The 24,172-nt window shown below is 41.7% G+C and overlaps 5 protein-coding genes across 5 annotated transcripts; 2 read left to right on the top strand and 3 right to left on the bottom strand.

Annotated features, from left to right (window-relative positions):
• Positions 1 to 935: 935 nt before the first annotated feature.
• Positions 936 to 8,309, bottom strand: LOC115198930 (bcl-2-like protein 13). Its single transcript, XM_029761347.1, has 2 exons — positions 8,130 to 8,309; positions 936 to 2,161 (listed from the first exon to the last, which is right to left on the bottom strand). The coding sequence occupies exon 2, from the start codon at positions 1,958 to 1,960 to the stop codon at positions 1,199 to 1,201; it is 762 nt and encodes a 253-aa protein (XP_029617207.1). The 5' UTR covers positions 1,961 to 2,161; positions 8,130 to 8,309; the 3' UTR covers positions 936 to 1,198.
• A 2,851-nt stretch (positions 8,310 to 11,160) lies between these two features.
• Positions 11,161 to 15,318, top strand: LOC115198928 (V-type proton ATPase subunit E 1-like). The gene is made up of 10 exons (XM_029761345.1): positions 11,161 to 11,270; positions 11,367 to 11,425; positions 11,913 to 11,978; positions 12,277 to 12,386; positions 12,662 to 12,728; positions 12,853 to 12,942; positions 13,360 to 13,428; positions 13,529 to 13,623; positions 13,798 to 13,885; positions 14,159 to 15,318. The coding sequence occupies exons 2-10, from the start codon at positions 11,393 to 11,395 to the stop codon at positions 14,219 to 14,221; spliced, it is 681 nt and encodes a 226-aa protein (XP_029617205.1). The 5' UTR covers positions 11,161 to 11,270; positions 11,367 to 11,392; the 3' UTR covers positions 14,222 to 15,318.
• Positions 15,319 to 15,520: 202 nt separating this feature from the next.
• ada2b (adenosine deaminase 2b) lies at positions 15,521 to 19,802 on the top strand. The gene is made up of 10 exons (XM_029761344.1): positions 15,521 to 15,663; positions 16,289 to 16,675; positions 16,796 to 17,015; positions 17,144 to 17,354; positions 17,515 to 17,642; positions 17,760 to 17,850; positions 18,011 to 18,119; positions 18,266 to 18,423; positions 18,626 to 18,828; positions 19,063 to 19,802. Exons 2-10 carry the CDS (start codon positions 16,300 to 16,302, stop codon positions 19,160 to 19,162), a joined length of 1,596 nt encoding a protein of 531 aa, XP_029617204.1. The 5' UTR covers positions 15,521 to 15,663; positions 16,289 to 16,299; the 3' UTR covers positions 19,163 to 19,802.
• LOC115197964 (probable polypeptide N-acetylgalactosaminyltransferase 8) lies at positions 19,607 to 22,555 on the bottom strand. The gene is made up of 10 exons (XM_029759630.1): positions 22,551 to 22,555; positions 22,276 to 22,442; positions 21,961 to 22,144; positions 21,668 to 21,865; positions 21,349 to 21,463; positions 20,978 to 21,163; positions 20,574 to 20,711; positions 20,233 to 20,328; positions 19,912 to 20,076; positions 19,607 to 19,741 (listed from the first exon to the last, which is right to left on the bottom strand). The coding sequence occupies exons 1-10, from the start codon at positions 22,553 to 22,555 to the stop codon at positions 19,607 to 19,609; spliced, it is 1,389 nt and encodes a 462-aa protein (XP_029615490.1).
• Positions 22,556 to 22,606: 51 nt separating this feature from the next.
• Positions 22,607 to 23,785, bottom strand: LOC115198929 (probable polypeptide N-acetylgalactosaminyltransferase 8). The gene is made up of 2 exons (XM_029761346.1): positions 23,551 to 23,785; positions 22,607 to 22,922 (listed from the first exon to the last, which is right to left on the bottom strand). The coding sequence occupies exons 1-2, from the start codon at positions 23,741 to 23,743 to the stop codon at positions 22,672 to 22,674; spliced, it is 444 nt and encodes a 147-aa protein (XP_029617206.1). The 5' UTR covers positions 23,744 to 23,785; the 3' UTR covers positions 22,607 to 22,671.
• Between the last annotated feature and the right edge of the window lie 387 nt (positions 23,786 to 24,172).

The following is a 24,172-nucleotide window of genomic DNA, read 5'->3' as shown; positions in this document are numbered from 1 at the left end:
ATGTATATCTCTGAGATTGTTTTAGATATAATTTTAGATATGTCAAATGAAATAATACAGAATTAATAACTTAATTTATACTTTTTCCATTTGAGGTTTTAGCCAATGAATCCATGGACATGGACCTGTGAATATGAGTCACTTATAATTATACCCTGACTTATCCTGCCTAGTTAAATAAAGGTTAAATAAATAAATCCACAACAGGAAAAACTGTTCCACACATGGCCACTAGGAAGTAGTAAAGACCGACATCACACCATGTCAGAAAATTATAATAATACATCTAATTTAGTCAATCCTTCAGTTCAAAGAAAAAAACGGTATATGTATGTACTTCATAGAAAGTGTTAACATTTATAATTTTTTATAACAGAGCGATAATTAAGGTTGGGAATGTTTGCTGAGTAACCATGGTGTATTTCACAAGGAATAAAAATGGCAAAGGGACAGTTGCTTATCAAATCTATTTCCCCCACACCGGCCAATGTAGGGAAATATTGGAGCACAGAGCACAATCTGAGTGCATTCAATTCTTTAGGGCTTGCAGAAGACCTCTATTTATTTGCCATGTAGAACAGGAAATCCACCTCTCGGGTTTGTAGACAAATAGTAGCTGTTGTTCTGTATTACAGAAAACTGAGCAACAGGGGGCAGTGCAGTGTGGTTACTGTAACTCCAGATATCCACACCTGCTACATAAGCTTTGGCCCTTTGCTGATTTGCAGCTGAGTCACTATACAGATTAATATGCACTAATACATTTGATCAAAAACTAACATAGTCACTGAGTTTGCCCACAGTGACACAGAACAAGCAATTATACAATACCCCTTGAAGTGGCTCAACTATAGTTATAATTAGTGTGTGTGTGTGCGTGTGTGTTATTTTATAGTGCATTGACAGGGACAAAAAATAAACAACAAACAAACATCTGATTGTTAAGATATTTTAAAAGTGTAATTTCCTGTGAATTTACAGAGAAACAAAAATTCTAGCTCTTCCAAATCTCCTGAGCTCTTATGTGAACTGAGGTAGCACAGGAAATAGATAAAAAATGTAACCAACCTTCATAATACTACTTAGATGCAAAGAAACGCATTGTGTAAAATCCAGTATGTTCTTGGTGGAATAGTTTAGAGTAGATTTTAAAAGACCTGGGTTATATGGCTGCTGGGGCTCACAGGATAGGGGTTTGCTACTTTCTGCAGTAAGCCACAGCCCCATAAGCTAAAACTCCCACAATAGCCACCATTGCAGCGCCCCCACACAGCAGCACAGGTAGCTCAGTGGCAGGGAGCGATGTAGCAAGCTCAGCCTCTGTCTTTTCTGGCGGAACCTCCTGCGTCACTGGTGGGATTTCCTGTGTCTCCTGGGCAGTGGGGAGCGAGACCGAGGACTCTGGTTGGCTGTTAGTTTGGCTCTGGTCTGGTGGCTGTGGTGCTCCAGGTCCTAGGACCGGGGGAGGGTGGAGCTGCTCCTGCATAGAGTATTGGAGCTCTGAATGTAACTCAGCTAGTGTAGGTATTGAGGGGACAGGAGTAGAGGATGCAGAGGGGGGCTCTAGCTTCCAAACTGGCATGGGCATAGAGGCGGTGGTGGCGTGGGATACTTCAACAGGCTCCTCCTGGACAAATAGCTCCTCAGCCACAGACATCATTAAATCCATAGTCTCCTGGTGGTCAGCTGACACCTCAGATGAAGGTGATAATTCCTGGGTGTCCAGCTCCTCTTCCCTGAACTCAGACATGTCTCCTCCCCCAAGCACACTCATCACACTGGTCTGCAGCTCCTCCTCTTCCCCCAGGCTCCCGTCCTCCTTCTCCTCTGCCAGTATCTCCTCCTCCCGCTCTAGGTGGACCATGTCGGAGATGGAGGAGTGGTTCTCGCTGCGCTCCTCAGCTAGGTGGACCACTCCGTCGCTGCTGTCTAGGCTCCTGGTGTTCTCGGGGTCCATCATGTCTCCCACGGTGGACCAGGACTCAGCCAGGCTGCTCTCTGTCTGCCAGGGGCCAGACCCGCCACTGTCTCCCTGGCTCAGTTGTAACTTGGCGGGGCCCAGCCAATCAGGCTTCCTCTCTCCAGACAGGGAACTGACCTCACCACTGTCCTCCCCTCTGGACACTGCTGGGACCTTGCCCTCCAGTCTGAAACCTGGCCACTAGAGAGACACAACAGACAACCAACCATTAACATGAAAACATATAGGATAATATTGTTCAAAAAATAAAGTAAATTCCTAAAATCAACAATAAATGAATCAACTATAGTGAGTTGAATATAAAACCTTTATAACTACTTAATAGTTGCTAGAATGATTGTGTGTTTTTATGACACAGAATCTCATAGGGTCTGTTTCTGCTCTCTTGCCAACTGCTTATGGAATTGTTTGGCTTTAAAATGGCAGCAATAGAGTTGGCAAGAGCACAAACCGATCTCTGACTAGGCTATCTCATAGCTGTGGTCCCTGGAAAAGGTTAACCAATATATTAGAAGATGTCCTTCAGTGACGTAGACTGATCAAGTTCTGTGTGGAAAAAGTAGCACCCTCTGCTCTGTGTTGCAGCATTCTTTTCTATGTATAGCCTGGCCCTCACATGTCTGACTATGTATAGGCCCTATATATGTATTTCCATTTCAGCCAGGAGCGGAAGCTGTTCCAGAGATTTCACATGACGTGACGTGTAGTCGGGAGTGGGGATATAGAGGAGAAGGGATGTTACAAACCCAGGACGTATGACATACTGCAGTTGTGAAGTTGAAAACGTCTCACACACAGTAAAACAGAGGACACAACGCATTGCACAACAAAACGTTACAGGTAGAAAAATACAGTGCATTCAAAAAGTATTCAGACCCCTTGACTTTTTCAACATTTTGTAACGTTACAATCTATTTCTAGAATTGATTGAAAAAAAAAGTTTTCTCCCTCATCAATCTACACACAATACCCCATAATAAGCAAAACCAGCTTTTTAGAAATTACAGCCTCAAGTCTTGGTTATGACGCTACAAGCATGGCACACGTATTTAGGGACTTTCTCCGATTCTTCTCTGCAGATCCTCTCAAGCTCTGTCAGGTTGGATAGGGAGTGTCGCTGCACAGTTATTTTCAGGTCTCTCCAGAGATGTTTGATCGGGTTTAAGTCCATGCTCTGGCTGAACCACTTACAGTGGATTGTGAAAGTATTCACCCCCCTTGGCATTTTTCCTATTTTGTTGCCTTACAACCTGGAATTAAAATAGATTTTTGGGGGGGTTTGTATCATTTGATTTACACAACATTATTGTGAATCAAACAAGAAATAAGACAAAAAAACTGAAAACTTGAGCATGCATAACTATTCACCCCCCCAAAGTCAATACTTTGTTGAGCCACCTTTTGCAGTGATGACAGCTGCAAGTCTCTTGGGGTATGTCTCTATAAGCTTGGCACATCAAGTCACTGGGATTTTTGCCCATTCTTCAAGGCAAAACTGCTCTAGCTCCTTCAAGTTGTATGAGTTCCACTGGTGTACAGCAATCTTTAAGTCATACCACAGATTCTCAATTGGATTGAGGTCTGGGCTTTGACTAGGCCATTCCAAGACATTTAAATGTTTCCCCGTAAACCACTTGAGTGTTGCTTTAGCAGTATGCTTAGGGTCATTGTCCTGCTGGAAGGTGAACCTCTGTCCCAGTCTCAAATCTCTGGAAGACTGACAGGTTTCCCTCAAGAATTTCCCTGTATTTAATGCCATCCATCATTCCTTCAATTCTGACCAGTTTCCCAGTCCCTGCCGATGAAAAACATGGTGTTCCCGGGGTGATGAGAGGTGTTGGGTTTGCGCCAGACATAGCATTTTCCTTGATGGTCAAAAAGTAACATTTTTGTCTCATCTGACCAGAGTACCTTCTTTCATATGTTTGGGGAGTCTCCCACATGCCTTTTGGCGAACACCAAACATGTTTGCTTTGTGCGTGCAATGGCTTTTTTCTGGCCACTCTTCCGTAAAGCCCAGCTCTGTGGAGTGTACGGCTTAAAGTGGTCCTATGAACAGATACTCCAGTCTCCGCTGTGGAGCTTTGCAGCTCCTTCAGGGTTATCTTAGGTCACCTTGTTGCCTCTCTGATTAATGCCCTCCTTGCCTGGTCCTTGAGTTTTGGTGGGCGGCCCTCTCTTGGAAGGTTTGTTGTGGTGTCATATTCTTAAAAATTTTTAATAATGGATTTAATGGTGCTCTGTGGGATGTTCAAAGTTTTGGATCTTTTTTTAAAACCCAACCCTGATCTGTACCTCTCCACAACTTTGTCCCTGACCTGTTTGGAGAGCTCCTTGGTCTTCATTGTGCCGCTTGCTTGGTGGTGCCCCTTGCTTAGTGGTGTTGCAGACTTTGGGGCCTTTCAGAACAGGTGTATATATACTGAGATCATGTGACAGATCATGTGACACTTAGCTTGCACACAGGTGGACTTCATTTAATTAATTATGTGAAGGTAACTGGTTGCACCAGATCTTATTTAGGGGCTTCATAGCAAAGGGGGTGAATACATATGCACACACCACTTTTCCTATTAATTATTATATATATTTTTTTTAAGTAATTTTTTTCATTTCACTTCACCAATTTAGACTATTTTGTGTATGTCCACTACATGAAATCCAAATAAAAATCAATTTAAATTACAGGTTGCAATGCAACAAAGTAGGAAAAACGCCAAGGAGGTGAATACTTTTGCAAGGCACTGTAAGGACATTCAGAGACTTGTCCCGAAGCCACTCCTGCGTTGTCTTGGCTGTGTGCTTAGGGTCATTGTTCTGTTGGAAGGTGAACCTTCGCCCCAGTCTGAGGTCCTGAGCGCTCTGGAGCAGGTTTTCATCAAGGATCTCTCTGTACTATGCTCCGTTCATCTTTCCCTCGATCATGACCAGTCTCCCAGTCCCTGCCACTGAAAAAAAAAACCACAGCATGATGCTGCCACCACCATGCTTCACCGTAGGGACGGTGCCAGGTTTCCCATAGATGTGATGCTTGGCATTCAGGCCAAAGAGTTCAATTTTGGTTTCATCAGACCAGAGAATCTTGTTTCTCGTGGTCTGGGAGTCTTTAGGTGCCTTTTGGCAAACTCCAAGCAGGCTATCATGTGCCTTTTCCTGAGGAGTGGCTTCCATCTGGCTACTCTACCATAAAGGCCTGATTGGTGGAGTGCTGCAGAGATGGTTATCCTTCTGGAAGGTTCTCCCATCTCCACAGAGGAACTCTAGAGCTCTGTCAGAGTGACCTTTGGGGTTCGTTGTCACCTCCCTGACCAAGGCCCTTCTCCCCCGATTGCTCAGTTTGGACGGGCGGCCAGCTCTCGGAAGAGTCTTGGTGATTCCAAACTTCTTCCATTTAAGAATGATGGAGGACACTGTGTTCTTGGTGACCTTCAATGCTGCAGAATGTTTTTGGTACCCTTCCCCAGATCTGTGACTCGACACAATCCTGTCTTGGAGCCCTACGGACAATTCCTTCGACCTCATGGCTTGGTTTTTGCTCTGATATGCACTGTCAACTGTGGGACATTATATAGACAGATTTATGCATTTCCAAATCATGTCCAATCAATTGAATTTACCACAGGTGGACTCCAAACAAGTTCTAGAAACATCTCAAGGATGATCAATGGAAACAGGATGCACCTACACTCAAAATTCAAGTCTCGTAGCGAAGGGTCTGAATACTTATGTAAATAAGGTATTTGTCATTATGGGGTATTGTGTGTAGAATGTTTTTTAAATCCATTTTAGAATAAGGCTGTAATGTAACAAAATGTGGAAAAAGTCAAGGGTTCTGAATACTGTCCGAAGGCACTGTATTCACCCAACACTCACATCTGGCAGAAATCCCACAGTAAAAGCTTCCTGCGGTGTGGAGCCCCTAACCCCTTGCACCATGTCTCAGGCCAGCATGCAGAAAATACTTATCAACCCCCCCTCCATTTCAGAGTGGACATTTGTACAATGTACAACCCTTCCCCTACAAAGTACTGTGTGGCAGCACTCTTCATCCTCTCATTGTACCCTTGTCTTTCAGTCCATCCTTTCTATTCAAATGCCACTGTATGTATTTGTTCATTCCTTGTATATTGAGATGGAATGCATCTGTCCATCATTGAGTGACCCTGATTAATCATTATGCATGCGTGTAATCTCATCCCAGGCACAGAGTCAAAACACTGAGATCAAGTCAGAGCCGTTTATTACATAATGAAAAAGCACAGAACCACAGTGACAGAGGACATTTATATCCCTCACCTTTGTCCATGTTTACGATAAATATTTCCTGATTTGATCAACATTGAATGATCAAACAGCTCATGCACTTGTGCCGTACTACTTGTGTTCCTCTGCACAGTCACAGAACGCATTGTGTGTTTGTCCTGAGATCGACTCTCTGAGAGGCACATCAGCAGAGACCATGGATTAAATATCTGTCGGCTAAAGCTGAGTGCAAGCTGTTTGGGTGGAGGAATCATTTTAAATTCCTAGAATATCTATACATTGGACCTAGTGTTTGCAGTGCACCCAACAAGAAGCACACTTATGTAATAGTTGAGTTATATAATGCAAATCATCACTGATGGCACCTGCCCCTACACATCTGGAACTCATGTCACTGTCATTACAGGCACAAACAAATTTTCATCAGTCCAAAGTCACGTTTTTAAGTAGACACTAATTTCTTACAACCCTACCCTGTTTCCCATCATTCCCACACTGTTTAGCTTGGAAGAGTGAGCCATGGAATAGAAGTCACATAGCCTTCAGCATGTGACAAATGCAGTGACTAACCAGCTGTCATGTGACCAGTGCAGCATGCCAAGAAAGCTGCCCTCTCTCTAACATCGAGGCCTGCCAGGTGTATGTTACTAGGCATTTTGGCACAAGGGGAAGCAGTGACATGGTGATCACGCTCTCCCTGCAAGGCACAGAGCAGCCTATAGGCAGATATCCACAAACTTGTTTATGTGGAAGGGTACTGTACAGTACCTGTTATCTAAAGCATATTAATTGCTTAATCTGTCCAGCAAGACTCATTCACTTATTACCCTCTTTTAGTTATAGGTTTTCCAATGAGCCACATCTGACAATGGCTTTTAACCCCCACAGAGTTTAATTAAAACAAATCCCTATAATGTGGAGTCCCACTCCTTTCCAGACCTGGGTTCAATTACTATTTGAAATCTTTCAGATACATTTAGTGTTTGGTCTAGTCTGTCTGGAGTGCCAGATAGATGGGGTTTGCACTTCTTTTGCGACTATTCTATTGGTTCCATTGCGCCAAGCAAGTTCAATCAAACCCAGATAAAGTATTTGGAATGATTTCAAATAGTATTTGAACCCAGGTTTGTTCTCTTCCTGATAGTATCAGATACCCATGGTAGTGATGTCAAAGACTCATGGTCATGATATCAGAGCCCCAGAGATGAAAGGTCAGTCTGAATGTCAGACAGAGGAAACCACACATTCTCAGCACCTCGTGAACCATCTGATGATCTTATCCGATTGGATTTCTAGAAACAGACACATCAACAGGCACACACAAACATACACACAGGGACGTACGGACACAGACACACACACTCGAGGATAGGCAAACAGACTTGTTTATGTTGACAGGTGGTACACAAGGTTAAAACCTCTTGGAGTTGTGCCCTTCATAACATCAAAGAGCTCCATGATGGCTGATATAGACGCCTTCTATATTGGTTTAACAAAGCAAGTTTTTACAAGGCCCTCTCCCCTCAACTACATGTATTACTACTACGTGTGTGTACTATTATGTACTACTAATACTACTACAGTACTATACACTCACACACCACAAGTCCCTTAAAACTGGGCTCTCCAACCCTGTTCCTAGAGAGGTTCCCTCCTGTAGATGTTTCGCTCCAACCCAAGTTGTAACTAACTTGATTCATCGTATCAACCAGCTAATTATTAGAGTCGAGGTGCGTTCCATTAGGGTTGGAATAAAAACCTACAGGATGGTAGCTTTCCAAGAACAGGGTTGGAGAGCCCTGCCCTAAAACAACAACAAGATATCCTGTGATGCGGCCTTGCATTCCATTAATTAAGAGCAGAGTAAAAGAAGTGTCTTTCTTACCTGGCTCCTCTCTGTAAAGTGTTGAAAGTCGTATGCGAGAGACAGATGTTGAAATAGAGTAAGAGACGTGCACTCGGACAGAAAGTCAGGGCTGAGGACACAGCGACAGAGAGGGTGACATACACGCTGTAGTTAGCAATGGACTACCAGCTGCTCCACAGGACACAGGAGCCCCCCTCCCTCTCTCTCTCTCTCTCTCTCTCTCTCTCCATCTCTATCTAACTCTTCCACTCTCTCTCTCTCTTCATCCCCTGTCCAGTGCCAGACTATGACGTAACAGTTGGCTACAATGTGGCCATGCATGTTTTATGGAGGGAAAAATAAATATATTCCATTTGTAAGAGGCTGCTCTAGAATTACAGCATGCAAAGTGATTGAATACTTCATCATTGTGCCAGCTTGGTAAAATAGCTCTGCCTTCTATTATGCCTATTGTCCTGCGCTGGGCAGACATAACTAGCTGTAAGTCAGTGAAAAACCTCGGAGTGACATAATAATTAACAGTACAGAGGAGGCAGAGGTTAGAGCTGTCACAGGCAGTTGGCCAAAGTTTTCTGACACACTTCCAGATGGCACACAGTCATTCACTGTGCTGTAGAAGGAAATAATGCAGACTGAGTCAGAACCAGAATGGAAACTTTGTGCTATTTTTATGGAATTCCTCTAACCCTCTAGCGCCATCTACTGGCAAGGCCCATACATGGTCTGCAGCACCATGGTCTGCACCATTGACTACATTGTCAGTCTGCACAGACAATTTATTCCTGAGGATTATTACAAAAATACTTTAAATAAATGTTGACCAGAGGAGGCTGATGGGAGGAGCTACAGGAGGATGGGCTCATTGTAATGGATGGAATGGAATAAATGGGACAGACTCAAACATGTGGTTTCCATATGTTTGATGTGTTTGATACCGTTCCATTAATTCCATTCCAGCCATTACAATGATCCCATCCTCCTATAGCTCCTCCCACCAGTCTCCTCTGATGTTGACATTATCCACAATTGATTTCCTTCTAATTAAAATATTAACATTTGAGAAAGATATTCAGTGAGAAGTCCGTGTTTGACAGATTTAATTAATTTAATACAAGCATTCAGAAAGTATTCATACCCCTTGACTCATTCCACATTTTCTTGTTACAACCTGAATTGAAAATGGATTCAATTTTTTTTATCTCACCCATTTACACACAATATCCCATAAAGACAACGTGAAAACAGGTTTTTTGAAATTTTTGCAAATGTATTGAAAATGAAATACAGAAATATCTAATGTACATAAGTATTCAAACCCCTAAGTCAATACGTGTTACAATCACCTTTGGTAGTGATTACAGCTGTGAGTCTTTCTGGGTAAGTCTCTAAGAGCTTTGCACACCTGAATTGTACACTATTTGAGAATTATTCATTTTTGAATTCTTTAAGCTCTGTCAAGTTGGTTGTTGATCATTGCTAGACAGCACATTTCAGGTCTTGCCATAGATTTTCAAGCCGATTTAAGTCAAAACTAGCAACTCCAGTGTATATTTGGCTTTGTGTTTTTTTTTTACCTGTACTTAACTCTATTTTGTTTCTTTTTATCCTAAAAAGCTCTCGAGTCCTTGCTGATGACAGGCATACCATAACATGATGCAGCCACCACCATGCTTGAAAATATGAATAGTATTTAGGGATGTGTTGTGTTGGATTTGCCCCAAACATAACGCTTTGTATTCAGGACATAATGTTTATTTCTTTGCCACATTCTTTGCAATTTTACTTTAGTGCCTTATTGCAAACAGGATGCAATGTTTTGGAATATGTTTATTCTGTATATGCTTCCTTCTTTTCACTCTGTCATTTAGGTTAGTACTGTGTTAGTAACTACAATGTTGATCCATCTTCAGTTTTCTCCTATCACAGCCATTAAACTCTAACAGTTTTAAAGTCACCACTGGCCTTGTGGTGAAATCCCTGAGCGGTTTCCTTCCTCTCCGGCAACTGAGTTAGGAAGGACGCCTGTATCTTTGTAGTGACTGGGTGTAATGATACTCCATCCAAAGTTTAAATAATAACTTCACTTTGCTCAAAGAGATATTAAATGTCTGTTTTTTATATACCCATCTACCAATAGGTGCCCTTCTGTGCGAGGCATTGGAAAACCTCCCTGGTCTTTGTGGAATCTGTGTTTGAAATTCACTGCTCGACTGAGGGACCTTACAGATAATTGTATGTGTGGGATATAGAGATTAGGTAGTCATTCAAAAATCATGTTAAACACTATTATTGCACACAGAGTGAGTCCATGAAATGTATTATGTAACTTGTTAAGCAAATGTTTACTCCTGAACTTATTTATGCTTACAATAACAAATGGGTTGAATACTTACTTTAAAGTACTACTTAAGTCATTTTTTGGGGTATCTGTACTTTACTTTACCATTTATATTTTTGACTACTTTTACTTCACTACATTCATGAAGAAAATAATGTACTTTTTACTCCATCAATTTTCCTTAAGACCCAAAAGTACTTATTACATTTTGAATGCTTATCAGGACAGGAAACTTGTCAAATTCAGGCACTTATCAAGAGAATCTCCCTGGTCATCCCTACTGCCTCTGATCTGGCAGACTCACTAAACATACACAAATGCTTCATTTGAAAATTGTGTCAGAGTGTAAAAGAAAATGATGGAGTCTGGTTTGCTTAATATAAGGAATTTGACATTCGTTTTTACTTTTACTTTTTATATTTGAGTATATTTTAGCAATTACATTTACTTTTGATACTTAAGTATATTCAAAACCAAATAATTTTACTCAAGTAGTATTTTATTGAGTGACTTTCACTTTATCTTGAGTAGTTTTCTATTAAGGTATCTTTACTTTTACTCAAGTATGACAATTGTGTACTTTTTCCAACACTGTTTATTATATATTTCACAAATGTATCAACTGCACTCACTCGTTTTTGTAAATATATAATATATCCCCCTAACCTAACGTAGCATACAGTACCAGTCGTCACACATTTTAATGGTGGGTGAGACCGGAAGTAAACATCATGTGACGTTGAAAATCAGCTGATCCAGTGTAGACATCTTTAGTCACGACTACAACGGCTAATTCATACATTCCTTGCTGTATTTCTCTGGTATTTAATTCATTGATACATCGCACTAAAGGATTTACAATATTTTAAAGCATGTTGCATTTATTGTATTGAAATCACGGTGTTTATATTTTCAAGGAAACAAGATCCGGACTGGTGCAACCATGGCGCTCAGCGATGCCGACGTTCAGAAGCAGGTACATTGCAATTACAGCCTTTTAACCTTCACCCGTCTATCCATCTTCTGCTCTATTTAGGCCGTTTCCTTTCTTATTATAAATGATTGCATCTGTATATTTGTACGGAGCAGAATTGTGATTGTATAATGCCAAGGTTGTCATTGAAAAAAATCTGAAATACTACAGCTAAAATACAATCACAATGTCTAGTATGATTAGGGCTTTTTTAATTGTTAATAAATTGAATTTAGACATCTAAGTTAGATGAACATTACATGGAAAATTATGGAACAGAAACATAAGCTATACACCAGGCAGACACATTCCACACCACATGGTGGGACCAATGGAGACAAGTTAATTAATGTCCAGGGTAATGAAGCTTTTTAAGTCTGCCTCTTAACTCTCTTCAGTATGAAATATGACTTGGAAAGCATGCCTAATGTGGTGAGTCTTTTACTGTCAACTCATCTCTTATTCACACTGTTTTTTCCCCCCTGTATAGATCAAACACATGATGGCCTTCATTGAGCAGGAGGCCAATGAGAAGGCAGAGGAAATTGATGCCAAGGTACAGTGCTTATTTACAAGTGACTGGCATAGTTCAGCACACACACATATTGTGTGTTTTCAGCAAACACAAACAAAAGATTTGCGTAGGCGCATTCAGCTGAAATAAGAAAGCATGATCCCTCCTCTAAGACATAATGAGAATTTACTAAATTAAATCAATCATTTTAGTTGTACCTTTAACAGTTCTACTGGTTCAATGCTTCTTAAAATGTATCCTCAATCGTGAGGAATGACCCTACCATCATAAAGACAGGGCCTCATTGCATGCTCTGAGTGACAAGTGTCTCCCCCTGCAGGCGGAGGAGGAGTTCAACATCGAGAAGGGCCGTCTGGTGCAGACCCAGAGGTTGAAGATCATGGAGTATTACGAGAAGAAAGAGAAGCAAATCGAGCAGCAGAAGAAAATGTTAGTCACTCTTTATTTACAGCTCAGACAGTGTTGCTGCTAGTCTCTCAGCTCCCTCAGAGACTTCCTCAATCTCTTCTTTCTCTAAAGAGGAATTTGTCTGACACACAACTTCCTTTAAGTCTTTTATCTTCTAAATGTGAAGTCACATCCAACAGCTCATTCATTGTAAGAAGCACAGTATATGTTACAGTAGCTATGGCTTACACCTGCTTGGACTTGTGATGTGGTCCTGTGCCACAGCCTCTTGTTTACTTACCTCTCTTCCTCTACAGTCAAATGTCTAACCTGATGAACCAGGCTCGTCTGAAGGTGTTAAAGGCTCGCGACGACATGATTTCAGTAAGTTTAATTTGTCTTGGCTGGCATATTATTTTGTTCAAACACAGGCAGAGGCATGATGTTCTGCTACAGCACCGCATTTTATGTAAATAATAGGCTAACCCCTCTCAATGTGTGTACTCAGGAAATGTTGAGCGAGGCGCGTCAACGGCTGGCCAACGTAGCCAAGGACCCAGCCAGGTACCCAGCACTGATGGACGGGCTGGTTCTGCAGGTGAGGCCTTTTTTGAAATAATGCAATACAGTTTTAGTGTTTTATTTATTGATTCCCATCAGCTAAAGCATCAGCTACTCTTCCTGGCGTCCACACAGAACATAAAACATGACATAATACTGAACATGAATCGACAAGAACCGCTCAAGGAGAACTACCTGCGTGGAAAATAAGACCAACAGAACTTAAAAAGGTCCTGTACTGGGACAACGCTGAGAGAAACAGAGATAACAATTACTCTAGGCCTACTCTATTCATATGTTCAGTATAGTTTATCAGTTACACAGTCCTGCATACATATCAGTATGCTGTACATAGGCCTGCGTGTTATTTAGGTCAAAGGCGTTGTGCAGTGAGTTTTATTTTATTTAAAGCAAATCTTTTTAATGTGTCCTTTGCTCTGCTGTTTAATATTAGGGTTTCTATCAGCTTCTTGAGACCAAAGTGACCATCCGCTGTCGTAAACAGGACCTGCAGGTGCTTCAGGTCAGAATGATCCTTTTCACTCTAACAGTTCAATGTTGTTCAAGTGTATTTCCTTGTATACCGGGTTGATGCATGATTCATATGTTGTATTCCTATTCAGGCGGCTATCCAGAAGACCATTCCCGTCTATAAAGCAGCAGTGAAGAACAATATTGAGGTTCGCATCGACCAGGACAACTTCCTGTCCCCAGACATGTAAGAAGACAGTCCCTTGTCTCAATGTGAACCCATTCATTTCAAATAGGTTTTACTTTGAATTAGTATTGATTGATTAACACATAATTGAAAAAAAATGTCTTCTGTGGTCTTTCTACGGTGTCAGTCAAGGGTTCATGAGTTAATTCAAAGATGTTTGTATGTCTCCTTCAGTTCTGGAGGTATTGAAATCTACAACGCTGATGGGAAGATCAAGGTGTCCAATACACTAGAGAGCAGACTGGACCTCATGGCTCAGCAGGTAAGGGCACAGGGACAGTCTCACAGGAACTATAATGGCATGATGAACAGCTAGCACATCTAGTTAATTGACAGTTTTCCTATATCAACAACCAACAGTGTGAATATCCTCGCATAAAGCTATCGGCTTACCATGATTCTTTAGTTGTATACGCTGTGTGACGTTTTGCACATGATTGTACTGCCAATTCTCAGATATAGTTTGGCCCCTTACTCTTGTGGTTTTTCATGAGGTTCAGCTTGGCACTAATCCAGTGTCTGTCTTTCTGCTCAGATGATGCCTGAGATTCGAGTGGCTCTCTTTGGTCAGAACCAGAACCGCAAGTTTTTGGACTGAGTGTCTCCATCCATTGTCTTGAAGAGGAGTTATTTATTTTTGTTGTGTGACAGTTACCATTCCTGTGTCTGTGAGAAGTATTCCAAAAACGCAGTTAAAATGGAAAAGACAACATTTGTTGTTTTGTCATGTATTGTTGTATTTCTGTGCATCTTGGGACAGTATAAAAGTTGAACTTCATTGCAGATGTGAGTAAGAGGAGCAACTTTTGCACAGTGGCAATGGATCTGCTGCTCCCCCTGGGGATCTTGGTTTACACACCGCAGTCATCTTTATTATGATTGGCTGGACAGTAATCATTTCAATCTGATTGGATCAGGCTGCATGAGAGAAATGGAGTAACACAGTATGAGTCATAATTCCCATAAAACCTAGCAGTCAAACAAGGAAATGGTTCCATTCGTTTTTTTCACCATACATTTTTCCCATAGGTGATTTTAGAAACACTTAAAATAAGGGCTGTGTTTCGTGTAGGCTTACCAAAAAATGTACCGCTAATGTGGCTATAATAAAGAACTACAAATGTGGGATGAGACTGCCGAATCGAGGCAAAGGTAAGAATATCTATCATTTTCGGATATGAGAGTAAATAGAGCTGAATAAGTCACCTTGTCCTAGAGATTTACATGGTTATCAAAACGTCACCCCATGGTAAACCTACACAAAACACAGCCCTTATTGTAAGTGTTTCTAAAAATTACCTAAGGGGAAAAATTATGGTGGGAAAATTATTGGAACCACTTCATTGTTTGACTGCTAGGTTTTATGGGTATTATGACACCTCCACTGTGGGGCTCTATTGTAGCCGATGCATCTTGTATCGGTTCCTTATTTCATCTAATAACATCTTCCTCTCATGAAAAAATATAATAAAAAATTGCATGGAGCATTGACTCACCCATAGGTATTTGCTCCCATCATCACAATTAAAATGTAGTGATTCCGGAAAAACATTGAAGACCAACAATTTCCTTATTGAATCCAATTCATTTATTGATGTTATGTCTTTGCTGTTGTATCATGAAACAGAAGGAAGGGTCAATATTTCCAACTGAAGAGGTTATTGTGAAAATGTGTTATAAAGTATAAATCGATAGTATCAGTTGCCTGCTCTTTTCTGACCTACACATTTTTCTCTTATCGTAATACAATGCATTTTTTTTGTGACAAAGGAGTTGCACTATAGTCTCTTGTTATTTATTAAATTGAATCATCCGTGGCCCCTCCAGAGAATCTCATGACATGTTGCATTTTTGGTCCGCATTCTGCTGACTAGCAACAACCATTAAGGAAGTGGGTATAACACAATGGTATTGTGAGCCCGTCAACTCAGACTAAATAGCATAGTACTGGGGTAGTTTATTGAGAAAGGTTTGCACACTTGAGAAGGAAAAAGTGAATAAGGGAAGGGTAGAATACTTTGCTTCTGTTGCTTTTCATTTGTAAGTATGCTTTATTTTATTAATGTAAACTTTGTTTGAATTCAATTGTTTGATTCAAATTGTATGATTATCTCAACATTCCTGTTCAGGGCTGTGTTCCATTGTTCTTAGAAATCAAATTTTATTTGTCACATACTTGTGTTTAGCAGATGTTATTACGGTGTAGTGAAATACTTGTGTTTCCAGCTCCAACAGTGCAGTAACATCTAACAATACACACAATCTAAATTAAAGGAATGTATAAATATTTGGACGAGCAATGTCGGAGCGGCATAGATTAAGATACAGTAGAAAAGGATAGAATAGAGTATATACATATGAGATGAGTAATGCAAAATATGTAAACATTATTAAAGTGACTGTCGTATTCCTGGTTGTAATGCTGGTGAGTTACCGCCGCTCTGATATCCAAAAGTTCTTCCCGGCTGTATGTAATAACACAAAAAAATTCCTGGGCTAATAATGTAAGAAATACTGCTAAGTTTCCTAAGAGCTTGAAGCATGGCAGCCCTACCCGTCAGCACCATTTTCTCTAGTAGCATCAGCTTATAGGTTTGCAGTAGTACCTTGTGTTCTAAATTACAATCTCTGAAAAACTCTTTGTTCATTGTTGAATTAAATCTAGTATTCAGTTGAATGAGTGGCCTCAAGAAGGATTTCCACAGCTGGTTCTTCCAACCTCCAATGACACTGCAGAACAAGGTGGTTTTGCCCTCTAGAGGGAGGTATACCATCACCCTCCAGTTGGCAGCTGTGATGTGCTGTGTGACAGTATGCGGCGGGACCCCTGACCCCCGTCAGAGGGAGACGATGATTCACCAGGAGGCCTCCAGGCAGACAGGGGGTCGTGTGCAGCTGACAGGTGCAGAGCAGCGGCTCGACGCACACCTTCGCAAGCTAAAAGAACAAGAGATGGCTGCGGCCCAGTTCCCTCCTGCCTTTCACTTCTTCAAGGCACGGCCCCTCATCCATAAGAGTCCCATCTTTAGCCTGCTGCAAAAGATGCCCAAAGGTAAGACAAGTAATACAGTCCCACCGCCCTAGTGCAGATGAGGAGCAACTTGGCTCACCTTATAAATATGTTTACCATCAATTTAACTGCATTTAGTACATTCTCAATACTGGGTCACAGGGGCAGCCCTCCACATCCACAGCTCATCCCTGGTGAGTGTTGATTGGCTGGTGAAGAACATCACATACAGACCCCAGTGTTACATCTGCTTCACACGGGGCAGGTCTGTACGGTTCGTCTTCTCTAGTCGCCGGCCCTTCCCTACCTGGGACTGCCTCTACTGGCAACTGTTGAAGACCTTGAGAGCCAACATGGCGGATCCTACAGACTTTGACTACAGGTAGTCCAATATATCATTAGAGCCAAGCAATTCAAATAGGTGTCTATGAATGAACACATGTAGTAGCAAAAAGACAACTTTCTTATTCATGGACGGGTAGTTTATTGTCTTTTTGGATGTTTTTCCAGCTTGATGCAGAACCTCACACTGTTCACTGAGGATCCAGACACTACCTATCCGAGCCAGGATGCAGTGTGGGAGAGGTTTGAGATGGCATTCGTGGCCATAGCTGGGCTGGTCACCTACGCTCCTGTGTTTAAAGACTTTCTCTACAAGGGCTTAGAACAGCTGTTTCATGACAACATTATGTACCTGGAACTAAGAACTGGACTATCAAGGGTTAGTACACTGTGGGCCTTAATCAAAAGTATATTGGGCAATATAGTGAGCTGGAATTACATGTTACCTAGGCTATATTAGATACCTAGATTTATTTTGGTATCTAATATAGGGTTTTTGATGATGTGTTTTGCCTGTTTTTATTCTGCACATCCTGCAGACATATGAGCTGGATGGAAGCATCCATGATAAAGCCTGGTCCCTGAGGACTTATCAGGAAGTCACTCAGCAGTTTGTGGCTGAACACCCTAGCTTTCTGGGAGTTCGACTCATCATTTCCGTCCATAGGTACAGTACAGACAAATACTATTTATAATCATTTCGGACACTATCTGTGCTTGATTGAGCTTGCCTGTTGCAATGGAAACAATAGAATGATTGGCACTGCCCTTGTGTGCACCTTAGGGTTCTAAGTGTGTCTGATGTTAAAGCAGCTGTAAAAGAGGCCATTCAGATGCAGAAGGATTTCCCAGAGTTTGTTGCAGGATTCGACCTGGTGAGAATTCTCTTGAGGGGTAGAACCAATCATTATGCCCACTCATTACTGAAAATAAATACACAAACAATTTCATGATTTAATACATTTACATAATTATTTATTGCATTGCATCTATTCGACACACATTGCATAATGAAGTGTTCTTTTGTGGTTTTAGGTTGGCAGGGAGGACAGGGGAAGACCTCTCTGGTTCTTCAGGGAGGCCTTATCTCTACCTGCAGAGCTTGGAGTCACGCTGCCATACTTCTTTCATGCAGGAGAGACTGGCAAGCATAGGATGATTGATTTAAAACAATTGTGTAATTAACAAAAACAAATCCACAGTATATACACATTATTGTGATGCACTTATTGTATAACGTGTGTGTGTGTGTGTGTGTGTGTGTGTGTGCTTGCATTCATACTGGCGCAGACCACGAGGGCACTGAAGTGGATGAAAACATTCTGGATGCCCTACTGTTCAACACCACACGTATTGGGCATGGGTATGCCTTGGCACACCACCCACTGGCAAAGGAGCTCTCCAGGAATGGAAACGTGGCCGTGGAAGTATGCCCCATCTCAAACCAGGTAAATGCCATATTGTCAGTACTCATCATAGTACAACTAATTCCCATTGGTTAAATAAAAAAGCAGCACTGTAGGGTATTTCAGTTGGATGACAATAAAGTTCATCTTAACTGTAACTCTAGATATCTCTGTGTCAGTTGTCATTAGTCCATTGAGTTAAATCAGTGTTGACGTCCCTGAATCCCTGTGTGTCTATGACCAGGTGCTGAAGCTGGTGTCCGACCTAAGGAACCACCCTGCAGCTATGCTGATGTCTGAGGGCCACCCCATGGTGGTCAGCTCTGATGACCCGTCCCTGTTTGGGACCACTGGGCTTTCCTATGACTTCTATGAGGTGTATGTGGGCATAGGTGGCTTGAGGGCTAACCTGGGCACTCTCAAGGAGCTGGCCATCAACTCCATAAGGTGAGGTCAAGAGTTGTTTAGAGAATTTCAATGTAATAGTATTTCATGTATCTTTATGGTATTACCTCTGTTTGCGCTGGATAATAAGTGTTTCATCTCTCATGACTGTTAACATAGCTAGCTAGTGTATGGGTGATTGGGTTCGGAGATTACCAACTGCTTAATTTGTAGTCGTGAAAAGTATGTTTGACAAAGTTGTAGTTATATGTCCTAGTAACCACGACTCTACCATAGATATAGCTCACTGCCATCACAGTTGAAGGAGAGAGGGCTGGCCATGTGGCAGAGGACGTGGGATAAATTCATCTCTGAGAACTCACACAGTAATCCCTGAGCAGTCGAGGATGGGACTTCTTCAAAACCACAATGATGTCAACTCAGCTCTATATGATGTCAATGCAGACATATATTCTATGACCCTCTGGTGAAAATCTACAGTGAATCAATAACAAACCACAAATGAGCGGAAATACAGGAATCATATATATTCTTTCTTTGCATTTACATTCAGGACCAAGGAGAACACAGCTCAATAGCATTTCGCATTCTGTGAGGAATGTACATCTGTCCCCATGAAGCTATGTACAACCAACAGCTCACTAAGATCACACAGTCATCTCACTGCTGACCATCTCACTGCTGACCACTGCTGACCATCGGCTTTTCAAAGCATGATGATAATGATGTATTCATAACAAAGTGGTACGGTGATAATTACCAGTTGATAATAACTCCCATAGTCCCGCTGTATTGTCTCTGGTAGGCCTATCTCAGTGTATCAGAAGTCTTTAATCAGATTCTGTATGTTCCAGTGCTGCCCACTGCACTCCTGAATGATGAGCTGGTAGTAAGTGTCATCCCCTGGGGCAATCTCCAGACATCTCTTTGTCTGTCTGTTCTGGATGGCTTTTCCCTGTCAAACACAGCAAACATTGTACTGTACAGCATCACAATAAAAACCACTAAAATGTAAATTACAGTTCTTTTAGCCATGGTTTTGGGCATGTTGCCTTTGAAATTCACTGTGTTTCAATATGCTTATTAGTATACATTTTCCTATTTACAGAGTGTTGTAATACTCACCTGTTGGAAGTCCCAGAGCATGTGGAATCCCTTCTGCTTGGCCACTTTGCACTCATAAAGTCCTGGGGTTCGACTGCCGGTGTCCACCAGACAGCGATTACTGTCGTACTTATGAGACCTAATGCCTCCAATGTAGATCTCCCCACTGGTTCGATAATAACAGTTCTGGACAGAGAGTATAGATATTTAGGCTTTTCTGAGTCTGTGGTATTGACAGTACTTTGCATTGTGGTATGGGTTGAATCCCAAGTCTGCCATGGGATAAACCATATTATACATGTAGTTATATAAAAAAAAATACTAAGCAATGATTCTACAAACCTGAGGACCATAATAATGGCATCCATATAAAATAGGTGTGTTCCCTGGAAATGGGCCTTGATCTATACATAGATCCATCTTCAGATCATTGACCAGCTGTTGATTTTATAGAAAGAGATTAAACGGTTATAAAAGTGCAGATTATCATCCTGGTACAGTGTATATACATACAGTATAGATAACGAATGTGTTATGTCAAGTATGAATGTATTTACAAATAAAAGTGGGTAGTGTCTTGGTCGTGTAGTTGAATTAATAGTATATAATAGAACAGCAGAGTGGACTGTGTGTGTGTGTGTGTCTGTGTGCAGAACAATGATAAAGGTTTCAGCATCACTCACAGCTCCATAACCAAGCAAGTCACCCAGGGGGTCTAACATGGGATACACGTTATCCAGATACCACTGGAAGGGTTTGCAGTTCAGTCTCTCTCTCAATGTCTTCCTCTCTGAAACATCCCCAATGTCTATGCCATGATCCTGTGGTGAGAAAGAGGAAGATTTCTAAATCAGAAACACAGGCCATGTGAGCAATCCACCTATTATCCACTTTTGCTTACCGCCATCATTTTATATAGATCCTATGATATTTATTATGGCATTGAGAAATAGACCATTTTTTTTATAATATTGACTGTCTAGTCTACTTATTTTCAAACACAAGGCATGCAAAACAGCAATCATTGCTATTCTATATGAGCAGCTGAACTAAACCTACTTTTTAAATGGTTTGTTGTGTACAGTACCTTCAGTGGGATGTTCCAGGCAATGTTGACATTATGTTTGTAGTCATCCATCCAGACCTCAGCCACTCTCAGAGCATTCCTCTTCATTGTAATGCTCAGGTCGGGGAGATAGGGTTTATGGGCCCTCTCGATGTGGGCTATTTTAGAACAAGGTATGACCTCGACACTTCCACCACAAAGCCACACCTAGACACACCAAACACCAAGAGAGAAGAGAAGGAAGAGTTTATAGATATGGACTGAAGTGTCTGGATGTTGGATGTAGATTGGTTTGTTCAAACTGAATAACTCAAGAACAAAAAGTAATTCTGCAAACACAAGTCTGCTTTGATTTCAAACTTTCATTTAGAAACTGTAGCAGAGGGGCTTACCCGGATACCCAGTTCAACATTTTCACCTCCATAGATCTTCATACCACCATCCAGAGCACCAATTTCCCCAAAGAACAGGCGATCAACCACTAGTATGCCCATAATGGAGGGGCTCCTGACAAACATACAGTACAAATCATGGTCAATTCCACATTGGGACAACTGGCATTAATTTTAATGAATAGATAATGCAAAATAATAATCCAGGTGTAAATATTAGGTAAGATTTTCCTCCCAATGCTGTGCCTTCCTTATCGCCTATTCAAATAGACTTGTGAAACTGGACTACCATCCTATCATGAAATCACGACCAACTCACTTTCCTGGCTGTGACTCGTCTTTCAAGGCATACCACTCAGGTCTGAAGGGCTCGTACATACACCACAGGGCCCAGTCAAAGGTGTCTGCAGCAGGCCCATAACGTGTGACTGTCAAGTCATCGAAATGGACTTTGTCAAACACCGGTGTCAACACCAACGTGCGGTCCTCCTTTATCCGAGCTAACAGAGGCTCCGCCCTGTTCACACAAACACAGAGTCAAAACACCATGTTGGGGGGGGGGGATTCAAAAAGTCTCACTGAGATATTTTATAACAAAAACATTTATACTACCATTCCACATGGACCTCTATGTGGGCATCCAAGATGGCCACCACATCTCCTGTAGCTTCCCTCCACCCTGAGAGGCGGGCCTGTGTGAGACCGAGCTGCTCTTTGTGTCTCACTCTCTTCACCAGGCCCGGACGCTCTTCATGGATGAAGCTGATGTAAGCATCCAACTTCTCCTTTAGATCCTCTGTGAAAGCAGACATTTGCAAATCATTTGTACACAACAAAAGTTAAAAGCCACACCTACATTCAATCTAAATGTTAACAAATATACTATGAAATGTTTCTATGCGGAGAGCATTGACCAATTAGGCAAACCATTGGAGCTGTGGTCATCAACCAGTATAATGTCTTTGAGCAGGCGTTGGGGGGTCTTGTCTATGATGCTGCGGACGGCTCTCTTGATGATTGACAGGGCCTCGTCCAAGTAGATCAACACCACGCTGATGGTGGGCAGGTCATGGGGATACTGGTGCTTAGCACACCTAACAGGCACAACAAAAACTTTTGGTCCACCTCATATCATTCATTCACTTCACCAAAGCTGCTGGTTCACTCTAAAAGTTAGTCCATTTCAATGTCATTTGTCAAACTGCATTAAAAGTGCTGAAGATTGAATTGACCTCGGATGCAACAGACTGTGGTTAGAATTCAGAAGTCTTGAGTTAGACATCATTTGTTGTGTACAGGTGGCGAAGGGATGAGGAAAATTATTTACTTAGGATCACGAGTATCAGGGAGTTCCCTGTTCAGGGGTAGTCTGTCACTCAGGAAGGCGTTGTATCCATACATCTGAAACAGCCCCTCTGCCTCTTTCTGCTCCTCCTCTGAGAGTTCATCACCCCAGCTTGTAAACAGAGCTGAGTTGGGGTACACCTTCTTCACCACCTTCCTCTCCTTCTTGACCTCGGGAGCCTTCACAGCCTGCCCCTCTTTCAGACTGATCTCGTTGTTGATTGTCTTCACTGTGGACAAACATGACAGCTGCTCATCAAACTATAATTAATTGGTTATTATTGTACAGTTCAGATTGTTTAAGGCTGCCAAATCAATGAAATATGAGTCACTCCTTTTGATACTGTACAAACAAAGCATGAACTTATTTGCACTGTTTGCATTAGCTTTTTAAAAGTTGATAAACAAGATTTGATCTGCCTTGGAGGATTACCTTGACGTAACTGTAAAAGTAAAAGTAAACAATGTGGAAAACTTTGGCACACAGACGTTGATAGAAAAATATAACACATCTTGTGCAACAATCAACAGTATACAGGATTAAAGAACATTCTAAAATGATTATGGGCAATATTTTTTTAATTTGATCTAACCCTTTATCAGTTTATTAAACTCTTTATTTAATTGAGAACAGATTCCCTTTTACAATCATCACTCTGAAGTGTGAAATAACTTTCTGGGATCAACTCTACATGTATGCTCAGGCTAGATTCTAATGTGTTCTCTAATCCTCCCCTCTAAATCTGCCCTACCATCTAGAACAGTGGCAGACTGTAGTCCAGATAAAGTACGTGGACAGAGCTACTGGTATTTCCCTTCCAGGTAAGTCACAGGTAAATGAAGGAGATTGAGACTTACACAGCTTCTCGATGTGAGCCTCCATCTTTTCCAGCCTCTTGAGTATGTCCTGGCCCCTGACCGAGTCATTCTGATGGGCCCTCTGCAGTCTCTCCCCATGAGAATGAACCTCCCGCTTAATGGATGTGATGTAGAGTATTCCAGCAGCCATGGCCAACAAAGGGGCCAGCCCTCGGACCCAGCCTAGCCTCATCGTCCCTCTGCGTGTGAGTGCTCAGCCTGGGGATACAAACAGGATGGCCTTCCTCTCTCACTCTCTCACTGAGATCCAGGCTCGCCAGAAAGGAGGGAGGGGTGATGTTAGACATTTCCAAGTGAAAAAAAGACAAGAGCAGTCGCAGATAGTCAATCAAAAATCAATTTTGTTTATTACAAGTTGTAACAGGGAGAAACCTCCAGCACAGAAGCAGAGAAAATGTCTAACTGGCCTTCTCTGAGAACAACCTTATATCCTAATCAGCGTACAAATGTTCTGTAAACACCAGCCTGAGAGGCTTGTAGGAAGTCAAAACAGAAGGCAGTGACTTTGTCAGCTGCTACAGAATCATAGTGTTTCACACAATATAATAATAATCAGTGTATCCTCTGTCCTTGTACCTCCAGTCTGGCGTCAACCTTATCA

This window comes from Salmo trutta, chromosome 8 (assembly GCF_901001165.1).
Source record: "Salmo trutta chromosome 8, fSalTru1.1, whole genome shotgun sequence".
NCBI lineage: Eukaryota > Metazoa > Chordata > Actinopteri > Salmoniformes > Salmonidae > Salmo > Salmo trutta.
The sequence above is the reverse complement of the archived record's forward strand: the minus strand, read 5'-3'. Positions and strand labels throughout refer to the sequence as shown.

What these genes read in the sequence shown, in the direction of transcription:
- LOC115198930 (XM_029761347.1), bottom strand. Translation starts at nt 1,960, where the DNA reads ATGATGGACCCCGAGAACACCAGGAGCCTAGACAGCAGCGACGGAGTG.
- LOC115198928 (XM_029761345.1), top strand. Translation starts at nt 11,393, where the DNA reads ATGGCGCTCAGCGATGCCGACGTTCAGAAGCAG. An exon ending in ATGCCGACGTTCAGAAGCAG is followed by an intron (nt 11,426 to 11,912) that starts GTACATTGCAAT and finishes CCCCCTGTATAG; the next exon opens with ATCAAACACATGATGGCCTT. An exon ending in AACTTCCTGTCCCCAGACAT is followed by an intron (nt 13,624 to 13,797) that starts GTAAGAAGACAG and finishes TGTCTCCTTCAG; the next exon opens with TTCTGGAGGTATTGAAATCT.
- ada2b (XM_029761344.1), top strand. Translation starts at nt 16,300, where the DNA reads ATGAGTGGCCTCAAGAAGGATTTCCACAGCTGGTTCTTCCAACCTCCA. An exon ending in TTGTTGCAGGATTCGACCTG is followed by an intron (nt 17,851 to 18,010) that starts GTGAGAATTCTC and finishes TTGTGGTTTTAG; the next exon opens with GTTGGCAGGGAGGACAGGGG. An exon ending in CTGGCCATCAACTCCATAAG is followed by an intron (nt 18,829 to 19,062) that starts GTGAGGTCAAGA and finishes ACTCTACCATAG; the next exon opens with ATATAGCTCACTGCCATCAC.
- LOC115197964 (XM_029759630.1), bottom strand. An exon ending in GCCATTATTATGGTCCTCAG is followed by an intron (nt 20,077 to 20,232) that starts GTTTGTAGAATC and finishes CTCTCTGTCCAG; the next exon opens with AACTGTTATTATCGAACCAG. An exon ending in TGCTCTGGGACTTCCAACAG is followed by an intron (nt 19,742 to 19,911) that starts GTGAGTATTACA and finishes TGTGTTTGACAG; the next exon opens with GGAAAAGCCATCCAGAACAG.
- LOC115198929 (XM_029761346.1), bottom strand. Translation starts at nt 23,743, where the DNA reads ATGAGGCTAGGCTGGGTCCGAGGGCTGGCCCCTTTGTTGGCCATGGCT. An exon ending in GGCTCACATCGAGAAGCTGT is followed by an intron (nt 22,923 to 23,550) that starts GTAAGTCTCAAT and finishes GTTTGTCCACAG; the next exon opens with TGAAGACAATCAACAACGAG.